The sequence below is a fragment of the Pteronotus mesoamericanus genome, unplaced genomic scaffold (assembly GCF_021234165.1).
Source record: "Pteronotus mesoamericanus isolate MK-2021 breed Mesoamerican mustached bat unplaced genomic scaffold, CSHL_Meso_final contig_20, whole genome shotgun sequence".
NCBI lineage: Eukaryota > Metazoa > Chordata > Mammalia > Chiroptera > Mormoopidae > Pteronotus > Pteronotus mesoamericanus.
The window spans coordinates 4,705,515-4,724,592 of NW_026555085.1; the positions used below are offsets into that span (position 1 = coordinate 4,705,515).

The following is a 19,078-nucleotide window of genomic DNA, read 5'->3' on the forward strand; positions in this document are numbered from 1 at the left end:
AAATCTGTAGATATGTGGGTTTTTTTGCCAAGTTTGGGTGTTTAATTTTCAGCCAGTACGAGTATTTCTTTGAATACCTCTTCAGCCCCACACTTTCTCCCCTCCATCTGGGACTCTAACAGAACATCACAGCTTCTGGTAAAGGCCCACAGGCTCCCGAGGCTGTCCTCGTCATCTCCTCCTCCTTCTCCTTCTCCTCCTCCCTCCTCCTCCTGCTCCTCCTGCTCCTCCTCCTCCTCCTCCTCCTCCATTTCCTCTATGTTCAGATTGGCTAATTTCTATTTTTCTGTCTTTAAGTTCACTGACCTTTCCCATCCTGTTTTATTCTGCTGTTGAGCTCATCTAGTGAGCTTTCAATACTAAAATTTCAGTTAGAGTCTTCTTTATATCTTCTATTTCTTTGCTAAAGCTTTCTGTTTTTTCATTTGCATCAAGTGTGTTCATAATTACTGTTGAAACATTTTTAAGATTGCAGCTTTAACACCCTTGTTAGATAATCCCTGTTATTTGTATCAGCTTGGTGTTGGCATCTGTTGGTTGTCTTTCTTCATTCTAATTGAGATTTTCCTGGTTCTTGGTATGACAGGCGATTTTTTTCTTGTATCCTGGGCATTGGGATTTTATGTCATGAGACACGGGTCTTATTTAAATCTTCTGTCTTGGCAGCCCCCCTCCAACACTGCCCCGTATTGGTGCCAGGTGGGGTGGTTGTCCCAGTCCCCCACTTGACCTTAGGTGACACCCTAGTAGAAGATAGGGGTGCCTCCTTACTGCTAGGCAGGGGTGGGCGTTCCAGCTGCCCACTAGACCTCCACTGGCACCTTTCTGCCTGGGAAGGGAGGGGCCCCTTGTTACTGCCCCCTATGTGTTCTTTACGGACCTGTTCCTGCGGAGGGATGGTGACAGTCCTGACTAGGCTCCCCCTGACACCACCCTAGTGTGGAGAGGAAGGTGCCTTATTACCACTTGGTGGGGATGAAAGCCCCGGCTCCCCACCCATTCCTCTCTCTCACCACCCTGGTGGTGGGGCGTGGCGCGCACTCAGTACAGCCAGGCCAGGCTCCCCACCTGGCCCCTGCTCATGGGAGTTGGGGTGGGGCTAGGGCTGCAGTGTTTTCCATAGTGCTTTGCTACAGTAGGGCATTTATTGTTTTACAGGTTTTTGTCTTGCTAGGCTGCACCTTCCCAATCCTCTGGCAAGAGAAATCAGGCTTTTCTAGGAGCTGTGTTCACACACTCACTGGTATTTCTGGGTTGCTGATTTCTCCAGCAACAAACCTGGGATATAGGGAGCTAAAGGAAAACCCAGAGAACTCATTGCTGTGTTGTTCCTGGGGACCTGAGGTCCCTAGTCAGCCAGGCTTCTTCTCCTCTCCCCTTTTAGAGTCTGCAGAGGTTTATTTTATATATTAATGCTCAGGATTTTTTGCTGAACTCCACAGCAGGGATAGGGAGAAAAGCATCTACTCCACTTTGCCCAAGAGTCAGAAATCCAGATTTACCTGTTCTTGAACTTAATATAAATAGAATCCGCCCTGTATACTGTTTTGTGTTTGGCTTCTCTTGCTCAGCAAGATGTGTTGAGATTTTCCCACATGGTTGTTTTTCATTGCTGTATAGCAGTGTCTTTCAATGTTTTTCATCTCATGGCACACAAACTAATTACTAAAATTCTGTGGCACATCAAAAAATGTATTATACTTTTTGCTGATCTGACAAAATAGGTATAGTTTTTATTCATTCAGATCAGATGGTTATTGTTGTATTGGCTGTTGTCATTTTTTAATTTGACAGTCTAAGGGGAAAGAGGTCAGTGTCCCTATCCAAATAGTCAGGTACTGCATATTGTAAAGATTCTTGGGGCACACCGGTCGAAAATCGCTGCTGTATAGTATTCAGCTGTGTGAACAAATCACATGGTGGAAATTGCACAGTGAAAAAGCAAACTACCCCTACTACAGGCAATAACCACACAAGTTGTTTGTCAGTCCTGGTGTGGATGAGCATTTGAGTTGCTTCCAGTTTGGTGCTATTGAGAACACGGCTGCTACAAAGGCTCTTGGGCATGCATTGCAGTGGCCCCAGGCACTCATTCCTGTTGGGAATAACCATTGCAAAAGCCTCTTACATGGTCTTCTTGCCTCAGCCATTGCCCCTTTCTAGTTATTGTCACATAAAAGCCACAGTAACCTTTTGAAAACATAAATTGGACCCACCCCCACCCCGCTTAAAAATACTAATAGCTTCCCTTTATACTAAGGATAAAATCCAAAGTCCTCCCCAGCCCTACAGGCTCTGGTGCCTGCCTGCCTCTTCTTTACTTCTGCAGGACCAGCTTCCCCTCCCTGCCATCCCTTCGTCACTCCCCTATCTGTCCATCCATCCATCTGTCCATCCATTCAGTTTTGGGCTGCCTTCAGTGTGCCTAGCTTACTCCCACTTCAGGACATTGGTCCTTGCTCTTCCTTCTGCCAGAAACACTCCTTCCCCCAAATCATCCCACACCTCTCTTTCCCCCTTCATGTAGGTCTTTGTGCAAATGTCACTCTGAAGAGGGATTCTAAAATGGCCCCCACTCACCCTCTCTATCTTTTTACCACGTGTTATTTTCCTTGATAGCACTAATCAACCATGTGAGTTTTTACTGTGTATTTGTTGTGTGTCTTCCTTTTGTGACATGAAGCATTCATAAGGTTACCTCATGGTTATCTGCTATGATCCACTGCCTAGAGCAGTATTGTACAAAGTAGGTGCTCAGGAAATATTTGTTAAATGCATTAAAGGCACAGCCCGAGGTTTGGTCAGACACACCTCAGCTCCAACGCCAGCGTCATCTCCCGGCTGCGTATCACAGGGCAGGTCCCTTAACATAGCATTCTGCACACTCCCATCCCCTAGGATCTTGTGACAGTGCAGATGCACTTTCAGGAGGTTTGGGTGAAACTTGAGATGCTGCATGTCTTCTCAGCTCCCAGGCAGGACCCAGGCTTTGAGCATCGGGGTCCTAACCACTCTGAGCCTGTTTGCACACCTGTAAAATGGTTCATTGTGGAAAACAAGGGGTAAAGTGCATACTGTGCACCATGCTGGGACTCAGGTGCTCAGTAAGTATCTATTGTCCCTCCTCTTGCGCACTTTTCAGAGTTTGAAACTTGCAGTCGCCTCAGGTTCTCTCCCTCTGGTCTTGTCCCCATATATTTAGCCCCATATAGACCCTCAGGGGAGCCTTGTCCATTTTCATTCCTGGCCAGCCCTGCCTGTCATGGGCAGGGGTTCAGGGAGGATTCTGGCATTTTGACAGTCATAGGGACATTATGCAAATGAGATGCAAAGCAGCAGCAAATGAGCCCTGATTGCATTTGCCCTGGGAGCACGTGGGATAACTGTGCCTGGCTGGGGTGTAGGGGCAGTAAATGCTTTTTGGGTTGGGTGAGAAGGCAGTGACAGAAGGTGTCTCCTGGGAGCAGGAGGGCAGGTGCTCTGTGGCCTGGTTGAGGCCACATTTGTAGTCTGATCCTGCCTGTGGACTGGAACATGGTTAAAGTCCAAGACCAGGCGCTGAGGTTGGGTATGGGGTGTGTTTTGTCTGGGGCCTGCAAGCGAGGGGGAGAGGGCTGCAGACAGGTGACTTGGAGGCTCCTCCCAACAGCAGATGGAGGCGGATCAGGCTGGGGCGGGGAGGGGAGGGATGCTCCCCGAGCTGAGGAAGGAGGGCATGAGAAAGGGGTCAGCTTCTGCACAGAGCCTGAGTGTGGGCGGGCAGAACTCAGGGGCCTGCCAGGCAGCAGATGGGGCGGATCAGGCTGATGGGAGGCTGGGTGGGGGCAGCTGTCCTTGGCGTCCCTGGATGGAGCCAGCTCTTTAGTAGAAAGATGATCCTGGGCTGGGGGCTGGCAGGCAGGCAGGGGGCTCTCCTTACAGCACCTGGAACCCAATCTCTCCCTGACTCCTAGCTGAGACCTCCTCGCTTTCCAAGGAGCCTGTGCTCTCAGGTGCCAGGCATCCCCACCCTCCTGGCCTGGGCCTTAACCTAACCCTCGGCGGATCCCCAGGCCTAGGGACACCCAGCTGCATCCTCTACCCAAAGGAAGTCTGGGCCGAAAATCACTCGTCATTCTGGGGTTCTCACTCATGCCTGCTATTTGACTGGCATTTCAAGCTTGTATGATCTCTCCTGCCTGTGAGCTAGGGGTAAGAAGCACATTTGACTGTGAAACTCCTAGGAGTTGGCATCTTTCTTAATGAAACCAATGTAGAACATTGACAAAAACTTGGTAGACAGAGGGTTCAAATTCCAGCCCAGGCACTTATTGGCTTCATCACCTTGGGCAAACCTCTCAGTCTCTCAGAGCCTCTGTTTCCGTATCAGTCCTGTGACCTCATCTGCAGGGCTGCTGTGACAACCACTGACGCTGCAGAACAGGAGCTCAGTGCCCACTAGCTTCTCACCTCCAGGGCTGGGACTCTGGCCCGCGGTTGTGTCCAGCACCTAGAACTGTCCCTGGTGCGTGGCGGGTGCCTAGGAAATATCTATTGAATGAATGTAATGCCCTGTTTCATCCATTCCAAGATGATTTCCCCCCTCACAGTTGACTTCTCTGACACTAGGATGTTTCATACACTTTAGAGCATGTCTGATTTAATTGGCCTCAGTCTGGTGACTGAGAGGGATCTTAGATGGGATGGAATATGGAAGAGGCCATCATCAGCCAGAGGCAGCTTCTGGCTTCCTTTTCAGTGGGCTTCTGGTTCTTCACGATTGTATCTGCCCTCTCTGGGCTGTGTGGGGTCTCTGAGAGTTACCCTGGGGCACAGGTTCTGCTGTCACCCCTGCCTGAGGTCCTCTGAGGTAGTGTGGGCTGGCGACAGTGCATCCTGTGAGGCAGGGTGTACGTCCTGGGCCGCAGTCCCCACTTGGTCTCCCCGCTGTGGGGTCACAGGGCTGTCTGAGGCACGGAATTCCCTCTGAGGAGGCTGGGCCCATTTTACTCTATCCTGCCATAGCTCCAGGTCCCAGAACTGGACAGCAACCAGGAAGATGGGTGGGGACATCTGTGAGTCCCGTATGCCAAAGGGCTTAAGGAAGGATCTAGTCTGGACCAGGCAGCAGACTTTCAGGATGAGGGAGGGCCTGCAGGAGAAGGGGCCCTGTCTCCACCCCAACCCCACCCCCTTGAGCAGCAGAGCTGAGACAAGATAAGCAGATCAGTGGCTGATCCCTAGAGGGGGGCTCAGAGCAGAGTCAGACCTCTCAGGGAAGTGGCTCATTACTCAGTCCCCTGGATGGGACACTTACTGTGTCCCTGTCACTGGTCCCTTCTAATGAGGTGAGGGTTGGGGACTTGAGTGTGCAGCTGTGATTTGGTGTAGGAAGGGTTTGTGTGTTGTATGTTCTGGATCCATATGGTGTGCATTGATGTTAGTGTTATAGTTAGGAGTATGTACGTGTGTGTTACTTATGCACACATAGTCAGATACTCGTACACAGGCTTGTGGGAATGCATGGGCGCAAGTATGTGTAATGGGTGCTTGTAGGTGTGTGTGGCTGGGGTGCACATGTGCATGGATACATGTTGGTGTGTGTGGATCACGTGTGTAGCGTGAGCCTAGATGTCTGCTCTCGGGGTGTGTGGCAGCCGTGGCCTGTGGGAAAGCACCAGAGTTGGAATCACAGGCCTTACTACCAACAGTGAGCCAGGGAGCCATGGATGCTCAACTTGTTTTACCACTGTGGGCCTCAGTCTCCAATCTGTAAAATGGGTATGGAACTTCATAGAATGAGACTGTGCACAAGCATCTCACACTCAGCCTGACCCAGAAAAGACTCAAAAGAAAAGGATGAGAAGAGACTGAAGGTAAATGAATGAGTAAGCAAATAGAAATGTTTACAGAACTGCGTGCAGTCAGATTTTAAGGACCTGAGGGAGGTTCAGTTTACAGCGTCTGATAGGATGTCGGGAGGGGGAGGCGGGGTCTTGAAGGGAAAGAGAGTTAAGAGGCGGAAGGAGGGTACCCCCTATTACACCCCACCCCCTGTACCAGCACCAGCACCCCCCCGCCCCGCCCCCACCCCCTTCCGCCGCCGTCCAGGGTAGCCACGTGAGCGTGCGTGTCCACCAGCATCGGTGAAGGTGAAGTGTGCACGCCCGTGGCGTTGATGCAGGCACCTTGTAAGCGCGGGCGTCCCCTGGTGTTTGTGGGAGGGAGGCTGTCTGTGCGAGCATTGCCGGGTTGCCATAGAAACGAGCTGAAAGAGGTGGGTGGCTGGTGAAGGAGGCGGGTCGGGAGGAGGGAGGGAGAAGAGTCAGCCGTGGGGGCGGGGAGCTGGCTTCTGCAGTTCTGGCGCTGCCTTCCTGAGCAAGCTCGGTGGAAGGGACCCAAGAGGACAGAGCCCCCAGCCCAGGCGTCACGCCCCTCCCTGCTCGCCACCACGGAGAAGGAGGAGGACAGCCAGCCCTTCAGCCCTGGCCTGGCCCAGCGGGGGCAGTGCGCTCCTACCTGCCCCTGGCTTGGTACCAGCACGGGCCCAGGTAGGCATCCATGGGGACAGCTGGAAGAGGCTGCATGGAGAGCGGGGCTCCAGGACTCCCCCACCTTCCTACCAGCATCCTGGTAGCAAGCAGAGGGGCCAGCACCCTGGAGGCGCTCTTCAGAACCTGGGTCCCCGTTGCCTTCCTCTTCTGTACTTCTGCCCTCCTCCACCACTGCCACAGGTCCTGACTATAGACAGGCCCCCTCCCTGGGGGAAGTGTGCTGAGGGGGGCTGGAGCTTACAGAAACTCACCTCCCCGGGCTGAAGCTAGAGAGGGTGGGTGCAGGGAGAAGTGAGGTTGTCCCCCACCCCCACTGAGGCACTGCTAGGCCTTGGCCACTGGGAACCAGCTGATCTAGCCCCCTCCCGGTCCCACACACAGCAGCACACCAGCAGCCTCCCTGCTGGCCCCAGTGGTCCCAAGCATTGGGCTTAGAGCCCCCTGGTCAGGAAGGAGCCGTATTTCTCCTTTCCTTTCAAACTCAGGTCCTTCCCCTCCTTGTTTTCCCTGCAGAACTAGATCCCCAGATCTCCCAGAGGAGCCCTGTCCCACCCCCAGCAAGCCCAGAGCCTCCATGTTGGGGAAAGGACAGCAGGTCTTGGGTGGGGGTGCCTGTGGCCCTCCCTCCCCCAACTTCTGTCCCTCTGCAGCATTGCTCCTGGGGACAGTGTCCGCTGCTGCTGGGGGAGCTGGGGCACTGCAGAGCAGCCTCAGCCACTTCTCACACAGGGGTGGGGCTGAGGCCTGGGCTCCAGGCACCCAGGGGCAGGACAGGCCTGCAGTGATGCAGTGGGTGGGGTGCACCTGGTCCGGCATTGCCCTGGGACAGAGCTGAGGTCCCTTGGCCTATGGGAGGAGGTGATCCTAGTCTGAGGGGTGTGAGGGGTTGGTGTGTGCAAGCTTGGGCAGGCTCAGGGGACCGGGGAGCAAAGGCTCTGGCCCCTTTTCCTGCCTGCCTTCTCTACCCAGCACCCACTGAGAACTCTCCTGGGTCCTTCACTGAGCTCTGGCACCACATTGTGGAGCTTCCTCTTCCCTGGGCTCTTAGGGGTCAGAGGACCTTGTGCAGGGGTTGAGGAGGGGGCCCCTGGGCCTTTGATAGGGTAGAGGAATACACACCTTGAAGCTGACATGTTCCCATTCATTTCTGCAAGTGTTAACTGCACCTGATGAGTATTAGGCACTGGATGTCCTGCTTTAGGGTTAGGAACCTGGGGAATGAGAGGGCAGGTCTCAGGTGGCAGGAGCAGGGTGGGGGATGCCTAAGATCTAGCAGCCACATAACCCAGGTACACCGTCATCCTCTGCCTCCTGCCTCTCTGAACCCTGTGACCCTCACCCCCACCAGGGCCTAGGGTGGGCGCCGGCGTCTGCCCTGCCTCTCTGCTGCAGCTGGGCTGGCCTCCATCCCAGCCAGGACAGCGGTCTGGTGAGGCCTGGAGAACAGGCTCTTTTGGCAAGAGCTGGAAGGATCTATTCCTTCCCTAGACCCTCCAGGCCTGGCCCTGACCTCCCCTATTCCTGACCTCCCTTCTCTAGGCCATATCCCCATCTTCTTTAATTTTTTTTTCTGCTCCACAGGCCCCAAGGGTCTGTCTTTGCTTGTTCTGTCTCTCTCCTACACTCTGTTGCCCCAGACTCTGCAGCAGTGAGCCCACCAGACTAGCCTTCTGGGGCACATATCCTAGCCCCACCCATCATACCCAGTGGGCCCACTGCCCAGAGCACCTGCCTGCAACCCAGGCTGGGGACTTGCCCCCCTCCCGCTCCCCCAGCAGCCCTCCCTGAGTCAGAGGGAGGGGAAGAAAGGCCCAGGAGCACAGCCCTGGGGCTGAAACAAGTTTCGCCCCAGGCTGGCCCCTCCTTACATGGCCCCCAATGCAGGAGCTCTGGAGAGAGTAAGGGAACATGTCCACTTAGCTCTTCATGGGCAACTCAGGGCTGTAAAACCGAGCTTCCATCTCCCCCAGATTGTTCCTCCCACTGGGCTCCCGGCCTGCCAGCTGCCCAGGCCCAAACCCCGCAGCCATCCTTGACCCCTTCTCACACATCCAAACCATCAGCGAACCCTGTTGGCTCAAATGTCACAGTATTGCCAGAGGTCAAGCACCTCTCACTGCTTCCAGCATTCCCACCTTGGTCAAGCACCCATTTTCTCTCACCTAGAGGACTGTAGTCACCTGCTAGCAGGTTCCCTGTCCTCCTGGCCCCCTGCAGTCTGCTCTTCCCCCAGATGGCAGGGGTCCGTTAAAACCTAAGCCTGATTATACCCCACCTCTTCTCAAACCCGGCAGTGGCTCCCATCTCACTGGGGGCGGGGGTCAAGGCTTGTACTCTGACCTGTAAGACCTCATGTGATCTGTATCCTCACCCCTCCCTCTCTCCTCACTCACTCTGCACCAACCATAGGTTGTTCCTCAATCATGGCAACCATGCTTCTGCCTCAGGGCCTTTGCACTGGCCATTCCCTCTGCCTACATGCTCTTCTCCCAGATAGCTGCATGGCTCCCTCCCTGACCTCCATTTGATCTTTGCTGAAGTGTCTTCTCCTGTGTTAAATAGCCTCACTCCCAGCCCGCACTGTTCCTCCTTGTCCCCTTCCCTGCCTTATTCTCCACAGTCCTTGTCACCTTCTAACACTCTTGATCATTTACTTATCCCTCTGGTTCCTTGTCTGTCTAGCCCCAGTGGAATATCAGCTTCATGAGGTCATGGATTTTTCTGTCTTGCTCACTACTGTGGCCCATAGCTGCACCGTAAGGATCAGGACTACAGTTTGACACCAGAAGTCTGCCTCAGTGGCTGGTCTCTACATCCAGCGTAATGGGGGCCTATGGCTCAGCCCTCCCAAGGGCAGGATCCACTGCCCCTCTGGCTGGGCAGTTGCCCCAGGGCATTGAGTTGGGCAGGATGTCCTGCATGGACTGGGTCCATGCATCTTGCCTTTTTCTGCTTTAGCCTTGGCCAGGAGAGCTCTATCTGTCCAGGAAGGGGAGCACAGTGAGTTGCATGTGTCCCACCCCCAGCCTTGCTGAGAACAAAGGGCACCTTACTGGTCGGAATCTGTGCTGTCCAGGAAGCATGCTGCCCACTGAGCTGGCAGCACCCGAGTGTGGTCGTGGGGAGAGAGATGCACCTAGAGTGGAGAAGATGGGCCTGTCTTCCCAAGGCTCCCACTTCCACCTCCCCATCTGTGGTGTCTCTGTTAGGGCACCCCCAGAAGCCAAGCCTGGGACATGGATCTGACTAGGGCAGATCAGAGAGAAAGACACCCTGGAACTGGACCCTGACAGTTGACCAAGAGATGGAGAAGGGAATGGCAGGAGAAACGGGGGGGGCTGGAAACAGAACAAGGGGAATTGAGACCCCCCGCCTTGTCTTGTGGCATTCTGGCTCTTGGTTGTATCACCATCATTATCAATATTTATTAAATGCCTACTGTGTGCAGGTGACTGTTTGGCTCTGGGGTACAGAATTCAATGCTTCTGTTATTTAATGAATGAATATTCCTGAAGGTCCTTGACATTTATTCATTCATTGAACAAAAATGATCATGCATTTACTACCATGTGCCAGGCACTGCTCTGAATGCTAGAAATATAGCAGAGAACAAGACAGGCTAAATTGCTGACCTTATAGAGTTGACATTCTAGTGGGAAAGGAAGACACTAAACATGTACTATAATGTTGACAGTCTGTCAGATGGTGACAGGTGCTGTGGAGAATAATGAATGAGGACAGGGAGAAGGGGGGTGGTGCTGGTGATGGAAACAGAAACAGAATTGCAAGTTTAAGTTGGGGGAGGTCAGGACATTTGAGCGGGCCTGGAAGTCTTGGCGCGGGAGATGGGGGGGCCACTATTCCTAGCAGGTGCAAAGGCCCTGGGGTTAAAACAGCAAGGAAGTCACTGGAGTTGGAGGAGAGTTAGAATGGTAGGAGATGAGGGGAGAGGGGTGAGAGGTGGGACAGCAGGTCATGCAGGCCGTCCTGGCAAGGAATTGGATTTCACTCAGACGAAATGGGGAGTGTCTGGAGAAAAGGGGATCTGACAAGTTTTCCTCTGGTCGCTGTGGGGGAGGGGGAGGGGCTGGGGAGAGGATGTTGAGAGACAAAGTCAGAGGCAGGAAGACCAGTGGAGAGGCAGCTCCAAGGAGGTGAAGGGGCTGCTCGGGATCTGCTGATGGGCTGGGGGTGTGGTGGGAGGAGAAGGAAGAGCTGCAGTTTCGCTGAGGCCTGTGGCGGGTTTGTGGCTGATGACACAGGAATCCACAAAGTGCCATCCACGCCTGCCCTCTGTGAGCTCATGCTCTGATTCCTCTGTCCCTTCCTGGTGCATGGAACATGCCCAAGGCCCTGCCCTCCAGGCCTTTCAGAGGCAGCTGGCGGTAGGCCTGGGACCTGAGAGGGGCACTTTTCACCCTGTGACTTCTCCCCAGAGGAAAGGTGCAGGCCAGCATGAAAACTTCCCATTTCCTCTGTGTTCTGTGTTTTTCAAAAAGAGCTTACTACGCTTTTATCATTTGATCTTCAAAATAGACTCAAGGATCATTTTCCGTCATATGAGTTAGAAAACTGAGACCCCCGAAGGGACTTGGCCGAGCTCTCACTGGCAGGTGGCAGAGCTGCAGCCAGAGCCCCACGCCCCTGTGCTGGGTGCCCAGGGCTTCCGCGTCCTTGTGCTGAGAAAGGCCTGGCTCCTTCCCTTGTTCCACAAAAAGAGAGGGCCCCGGCTGAAATGAGACTGCCACCCCACCACAACAGAAGTGGTGGCAAAGCAGCAGTGAGAGCTGTCGAGCTCTTTTACAGTCATGGCCCAGCCCCTGGGCTCTTGTCTGCAAGGTGGGGGTGAGGACTGCGCCTGTCTCACACTCGTGAGGGTTAGATGGATTAAGACATGTGAACCGTCCTTGGCACCAAATATGTGCTCCATAAATGTCACCTATTATTTCTAATGATAAAGGGCTTTCAGAACCACAGAAAAGTCAGATTGGGCATGGCATCCATTTGATGGATAGAAGAAAGTTAACAGTATATCGGGCTTGCCCATGGAGAATGGCAGATGCCGGCCACTCCAGCTTCCTGACTCTGAGAGATACAGCTCTTCAGTGATGGCAGCTACTGATCGCCCCTTAGGAAGGACAGGGCATTTAGTAAGAGTTAAGCCTCCCACCTGCCCCAGGGTTGGGGTGTGAGGCAGAGGGAAGGCAGGATGGCGTGTCTGGCCATATGGTGCTGTGGGCTCACAGGCCCCCTCCCACACCCCCTCCCCAACCCTGCCTGCCCGTCTTCCTGAGCCCCTTCTAGTGCTGCAGTGTGCCGGACCCTGCCCATCTCATCTAATCCTTAAACTGGGCTGGGTCATCCTCATTTCCCAGCAAGGCCCAGCCAGGCCATGTGAATTGCTCAAGGTCACACAACAGTTTGGTGGCAGAGCAGGGACCCCAAGGCTAGAGCTATGTCTACTATACATGCCACCACAGCTGGGAGCCAGGGAGGCCCATCCCCTGCCTACACCAAGGGAGGGACCACAGCAGGTCCCATCGTCCCTGGGCCTGGCCAAGGTGGAGAGTGGTCTCTGCCCTTGTGCATTTCTCCTCCCGCTACGTGCGGGTCTTAGCTGCACTGTCCCCGCCTCCATGCTTGAATGTGCCCTTGGTCCTGGCTCCCAGTTCCCTCTGCTCTCCTCCAGCAGAGCCTGGAGGTTTGTTGTTGTTGTTGTTGTTGTTGTTGCTTTTGCTTTAAAGACATACGCAATTTATGCATACAAGGCAAAATTTAAAAGTCATAAAAGAGCCCCAGTGAAAAATCTCCCACCTCATTCCCCAGCCACCCACTTCCCCCAACACAGCCACTGCTACCAGCTTTCCAAAAATATTTCTGCTTATATATTCCCACTCCCCATATAAGTGGAAGCATCTGCAGCCGTGCTCTTGTGCACCGTGCTCCTTTGGCTTTAGTGACATGGCTCAGGGAGGGCGCACTGAGGGCCAGAGCCTTCCCCTGCAGGCCTGCACCACCACTTACTTAACCAGCCCGCTGGATGCACATCCGGGTTTCCAGCCTTTGGCATTTTATAGGAAGTGCTGCAGTAAGTCGGATTGGGTGACAGCAGTTCGCCCAAGTGGCTGGAGGGTGAATTCCTAGGACCGCAGGGTGCTACCGGGTGAGGGATGTGTACCTCTGTGACTGTGAGAAAGGACATCAAGTTGCCCCCCCCAAGTTTGTGTCAAGTCATCTCCCCACTACCAGAGGTGGGTTTGACCTTCACTCCACGAGAGAGTTCCCCTGACAGCTGCACATTGTGCGGATCCCCAAGTTCTATGTGACTTCAGGGGTTCTAGATGGCTCCAGCCCCAGGCACACTGACCTAACCTGGCTGAAAGTCCTTCATTAAATATCCCTGCCTTTTACTTCACCATATCTAAATTCAAAATTTTCCTGTTCTTTTTTTCTGAAGATTTTATTTATTTTTAGAGAGAGGGGAAGGGAGGGAGAAAGGGGGAGAGAAACATCAAAGTGTGAGAGAAGCATCAATCGGTTGCCTCCTGTATGCGCCCCAACCGGGGACCTGGCCCATAACCAGAATCAAACTGGCCAACTTTTGCTTTGCAAGACAACACCGAACTCACTGGGCCCCATCAGCCAGGGCACAAATTCAAAATTTTCTTTATGAAGCAAGTACTGCTTTATAAGTGAAAAGTGCCAAATTAAGGAGAAAAAAAAAATCAGACTCATTTCTTTGTCCCTTAATGAATTCCAGCTGCCCTCTCCTCCTATTCCCCCAACCGTCACCGTGCATGAGTTTGTGGGAAAGTTTGAGTTTTTGCTAAGGGGAAAGAAACAAAATATACTGAGTGCTTGAGAGAGGCAGGAGGCAACACTGTGTTATTACTGGGAAAAGAGCACCAGCCCCTGGACAGACAGGAAGACTGAGGCCAGAGAGGGCAGTGATATCCTTGACCCAGGATCCTCAGGTGTTGGTGTACCTGCCCTGAGCCCGATGGCCAGCAGCTGGTAAGGGCTTAGGGCCCCCTGGACCCCCAGCTTGGGCTGATTCTTGCAGAGGCCAAGTGTCTTCATCCGTCAGTGTTTTCAGTCCCTGAGGTTACAATGCAGAGTCAGGGAGGTGACCCCAGCCCCAGGCTGTCAGCTTGTAGTGCGACTGGGCCTGGGTAGGCCTCACTGCCCCTTTGAAGACCAGGCTGGCCCTCTCCTGATGACTGAGCCATTCTTGCGTGGGGTGGCAGTGAAGCCTGGGTCGGGGATGGGGGTAGGGCAGCGCCCACACCAGCCCAGGGGCAGCGCATGGCCTCGATTGGACAGCCATGATGCTACTGACAGTTCCAGGCCACATACAGCTGCCTGATGCTCACACAGATCACAGTGGTCTGACCTGTGGGCCAGAAGCTGCGTGTCTGGGACTCTTAGAGACATAGAAGCAGCTAATGGAGGCCTTTGATTTGAGGCTGGGCACAGGGCAGCCAGAAGGGCATTTGCCAGGCCCAGCAGCTCAGGGAACTGAGGAGGAGCTCAGCCTGGGTGGGAGATATGAGGGGACCTGCAGCCAATTTCCCAGGGGACTTGGGTCCAGGCTGTAGGTGAGTGGTTGGGGGAGGACTTAGGGGCTGAGACCAAGGGCTTTGCATTGGTTGGGGTGGCGGTAGGGAGCTTAGGTGGGTGTTTGGGCCTGGTGCAAGGATCTGTCTAGGTCAGGGTGGGCGGTGCTGAGGGGGTCAGATTGATAAGTCAGCTGGGGTTTATTGAGCTCTAGTGGGCCCTACAGAGTGTCAGGCCTGGGGGGAGCGGGACGTGCAAGACATGCACAAAGATAAGCCTGATTGCTCGCTTTGAAGACCTGTGTGTCTATGAATCAAACTGCAGATTTTTTTAAAAAAAGATTTTATTTATTTTTAGAGAGAGGGACGGGGAAGGAGAAAGAGAGGGAGGGAAACATCAATGTGTGGTTACCTCTTGCGCATCTCCTACTGGGGAACCTGGCCTGCAGCCCAGGCATGTGCCCTACACTGGGAATTGAACTGGTAATCCTTTGGTTTGTAGGCCTGCACTCAATCCACTGAGCCACACCAGCCAGGGCAGCAAACTGCAGATTTATATAAAGCAAATATGCAATTGCATGGCTCTAACTTAGCTGTCAGTTCAGGAACACAAAACAGTGGTGGGCACCATGGTTCTGGTGGTTGAAACAGGCTTCTAAGAAGAGATGCCTACACTGGAGCTGGAGAATGGATTTAAGGGACAGTGGAAGGAGAGGAAATGGAGTGAAGCGCTTGTGGAGGAGGGTGGGCATAAGGGGTGCTTCAGGGTGGCTCTTGGGGTGAGCCAGTCCCTGGGCAGGAAGTCTCCACACTAATGCAAGGCTAATGCCTGTGGAGCCCTCATCCCCACAGAAAGTTGGGGCCTGGGCCTGGGCCTGGATCAGGGCATGTTGACATGTCCCTCATCTCCAGGGATCTCTCTCCTGCCCTCCAGCACATGAGCAGCCCAGCCTGCTGACCACCGCTCCACACCTGTCCATCCCCCCACGACCACACCATGTCCGGCTCCTACGACGAGGCCTCACTAGCTCCTGAGGAGACCACTGACAGCTTCTGGGAGGTGAGGCTTTGATGCCCCCAGTTCCTGGGAAAAGACAGGCTGGCTTTGTGGAGGCTCAGGCCCCCGCCCACCCCATGACCTCAGGCCTTGCTCCACAGCCCCTCGGACTCCTCCAAAACCTTACGTGTCCAACAGGCTACTAAGTACCCTGAGCCCAGAGCCCCTCAGCCCCACGGCTGTCCCTGGAGACATCCCATGGTATTTCATGATGTAGAACGGGCCCCTTATGACCCCCTGCTCAGGGGCTCTGGCACAAGTCCTGGTACTTCACACAGGCAGGTGAAGCACTTTACAGTTTACACAGCCTTTCAGTGCCGCTCCCTGCCCCTACCCTGTGAAGTGGGCAGAGGGCGGAGCACTGGTAGCTGGGAAATGGAATGAGTTCAGGGAGTCCTAGAGCATCGTAGAGGTGGAGACAGGACAGTATTTCAGAGCTTCCCAAAATATGTGAAACCCAGATTTTTTTTTTGTATTGGCTTATGAAGCCCAAAGTGAAAAGTGCCAAACCTAAATTAATAAGTGTTTAATGAGATGTCTACAAAGCATAATATTATGTGAAGAAGTTGCAGTTCAACTCAACATTTATGACTATATAAATATAATAGATTTAGCTCACAAGAACAAAATGAATAATTCATTTGGCTCAAGTCTAAATTATAAAAAACCTGCATTTTGTGGCAGCGATGTAAGGTTTAAAGTGGGATGAGGGAGTGTTTAGGCAGGGGTGTGGGCGCATGGTGCCAAGTCCCCGGAAAGTCAGAGTTTTACACAGCCACACCAGGAAGGCGGTGGCGGGCGCCCCCTGCAGGACGCGGCGGCCAGGGCGGACCAAGGCAGGGAGGCTGACAGAGGCGGGTAGGCGGGAGGCACAGACCCCTCGGGAGTCGTGTTCTTTGCTTGGCCACCAGGTCGGGAACTACAAGAGGACAGTGAAGCGCATCGATGACGGACACCGCCTGTGCAACGACCTGATGAACTGCGTGCAGGAGCGCGCCAAGATCGAGAAGGCCTACGCGCAGCAGCTCACCGACTGGGCCAAGCGCTGGCGCCAGCTCATCGAGAAAGGTGTCCCGCATACCCATCCCGTGCAGAGATCCCAGACCCTGACCCCACTCTCTGGGCCCTGGGAGCACCCAGCCACCTGGATGCACCTGCAGCCTCCAGCCACGGGGCCTTTGCAGACACCGTCCCCACACCTGAGCTTCTCCCCTCCAAGACCAAGCCAGGCCTACCTGCATTTCAACTCCATTTTGTGTAATTTTAGTTTGGACTTGAAAAACAAAGCAAAACAAACAAAAAACATCAAACTTTTTATTTTGAAATAATTTTAAATCAGAGAAAAGTTTCAAGAGTAGTGCAGAGAACTACATACTCTTCATCCAGATTCACCAGTTAACATGTTACCACGTTTGTTTTATTCCTGTTTATATGCATGTTTTTAGAAACCTTTAAGGTGGAGACATGCCCCATCACCTTAAACTCTTCAGGTATCTCCTAAGAATAGAACATTTACTTCTGTAACCACAGTTCGACCATCAAATTCAGGACATTTCATATGGCCCATATGGAAATTTTATCACAGCAATTGTTTGCTGGTCCAGGATCCGATCTAGAATCAGATAATTGCATTTAGTTGTCATGGCTCTAGATTCCTTTAACCTCGAGCAGTTTCAGGTTAAAGTTTACATGTATTGATTAATGTTCTTCTCTTCCACTAGACTCTGAACCCCATGAAGGCAAGGACTGGGCCCATACTGCCCTGCATGGTGCCTGGCACAGAGTTGATGCCTGTACACAGAGAAACAAATGAGTGTGGGATGTCTGGTCCCAGTGGCCTCCTGGTATCTGTCACCAGTTGGTTCTTCAGTTTTGCATTCAGCCAACATTCTAGAGTACCTACTGTGTGCTTGGTGCCATGCTGGGCTTGTGAGAGCTCACAGGGCCGAGGCTGCACCCCGCCCACCCCCCCAGCATGGGCGCACAAGCTGACAAGGAAGATAGGGAGTAGACACGGAGGCAGATGTAGGAGAATTCAGTGAGGGTTGCAGGCTGAGGTGTGTGATAGAGCAGTCAGAGAAGGTTTCCTGGAGTAGGTGGCTGTACTTGGGTTCTGGAGGGTGACGAAAACTATAGGGAGGGTGGAGAAGGGCATTTCTGCTGCCCTGGGAATATGGAGAAAGCCTCAGGGAAGAGGAGGTGTGGGGGGGGGGTCCTCTGGGCAGGGGGTCATGAAGGCCTCGTGACCCCATGGCCATTTCCTCAGGCCCACAGTATGGCAGCCTGGAGCGGGCCTGGGGCGCCATCATGACTGAGGCAGACAAGGTGAGCGAACTGCATCAGGAGGTGAAGAACAACCTACTGAACGAGGACCTAGAGAAGGTCAAGAACTGGCAGAAGGACGCCTATCACAAGCAGATCATGGGAGGCTTCAAGGAGACCAAGGAGGCTGAAGATGGCTTCCGCAAGGCCCAGAAACCTTGGGCCAAGAAGATGAAGGAGGTGCCCAGGGGGTGGCTGCTGCAGATGGGGCAAGGGTGGGTGGGCGAGCGCAGAGGGCCAGTCTGACCTGAGGGAGGGTGTCTATAGGTGGGGTGGTAGCACACTGCCCTCTGGGATTGTGCCCTTGAGGGAGCAGGACTGCCTTCCAAGAAGAAGTATCCACAGATGTGACAGGCACTGCAGTGCTCGCCAGGAGCGTGTCCTAAGGGCAGCAGGCAGTGCCATGCAGGGAGACATCCGCGAATGGGTGGGCACTGCTCCCAAACACCTGGAGCCAGGACCTGCATTCCTCCTCATAAGACTGTATACTCATAGCTCCTGGCAGAGTGGGCAGGTGGGAGGGCTTGACAAGTGACCACATTTACTCCTGTTCAGAAGTAGGAGGCCTGCCCCCTGTTCCCCCTCCCCACAGCTAGAGGCAGCCAAGAAGGCCTACCACCTGGCCTGCAAAGAGGAGAAGCTGGCTGTGACACGAGAGATGAATAGCAAGACGGAGCAGTCAGTCACACCTGAGCAACAGAAGAAGCTGCAGGACAAAGTGGACAAGTGCAAGCAGGATGTGCAGAAGGTGCCGGCCAGGCTGGGTTCTGAGGGCCCCTCGGAGTGGGCGGTGGCTGGCAGCTGTGGGCCTGGGTCTCACCCTACTTTCGCCCTGGTGCCTACAGACGCAGGAGAAGTATGAGAAAGTGCTGGAAGAAGTGGGCAAGACCACTCCCCAGTACATGGAGGGCATGGAGCAAGTGTTTGAACAGTGCCAGCAATTTGAGGAAAAGCGACTGGTCTTCCTCAAGGAGGTGCTGCTGGACATCAAACGTCACCTCAACCTAGCTGAAAATAGCAGGTAGCTGAGCGTGGCAGCATGGTGGACATAGGCACAGGCAGCAGAGGGTAGAACTGATGTGCAGGGCATCCTGGGCCCCACGTTATAGTGGCCGGAAGGGGAGAGCTGAGCTGTAAGGCCCAAGAGAAAAAAGGCTCCAAGCAGTGACTGCCTGGGTGCAAGCCAGTGCACACTAGGCACTCAAGAAATGTGTTTGGATGGGTGGGTGGGTAATTAAGGTGAGGATGGCAAAGGGTACCCACAGGCATGCCCACATGGAGATTGTTCCTTGGGAAGCCTGCCTGGTTCCTAGCTGGGGGCCATGCCAGCACCCTGGTTCCTGAACGGGCTCCTGCCCTCACCAAGGAAAAGAAGGGGCCATGATGCATCATGCCCCCCACCTCCCCATCTCCCCTGTGCACAGCTATGTCCATGTGTACCGGGAGTTGGAGCAGGCCATTCGGGGGGCTGACGCCCAGGACGACCTCAGATGGTTCCGCAGTACCAGCGGTCCCGGCATGCCCATGAATTGGCCCCAGTTTGAGGTAAGGATGTGTGGGGATGGGGAAGGAGAGTATGAAAAACCTGGAAGAGGCCTCAGGGAGCAGCC

The 19,078-nt window shown here is 53.9% G+C and overlaps 1 protein-coding gene across 3 annotated transcripts in view; it reads left to right on the forward strand.

Moving 5' to 3' along the window:
* The window catches only part of PACSIN1 (protein kinase C and casein kinase substrate in neurons 1), a 59,262-nt gene that overhangs the window by 35,936 nt on the left and 4,248 nt on the right, over positions 1-19,078 (forward strand). The window contains exons 1-7 of one of the 3 annotated variants that reach the window (XM_054569240.1): positions 6,398-6,530; positions 15,024-15,149; positions 16,058-16,214; positions 17,413-17,648; positions 18,061-18,216; positions 18,314-18,489; positions 18,893-19,013. In XM_054569240.1, the coding sequence (XP_054425215.1) occupies positions 15,087-15,149; positions 16,058-16,214; positions 17,413-17,648; positions 18,061-18,216; positions 18,314-18,489; positions 18,893-19,013 (909 nt within the window). In that variant the 5' untranslated portion in view covers positions 6,398-6,530; positions 15,024-15,086. Of the gene's footprint in view, positions 1-6,397; positions 6,531-15,023; positions 15,150-16,057; positions 16,215-17,412; positions 17,649-18,060; positions 18,217-18,313; positions 18,490-18,892; positions 19,014-19,078 lie in introns of those variants that run through there. The other 2 variants (XM_054569239.1, XM_054569241.1) reach the window with 2 other exon arrangements.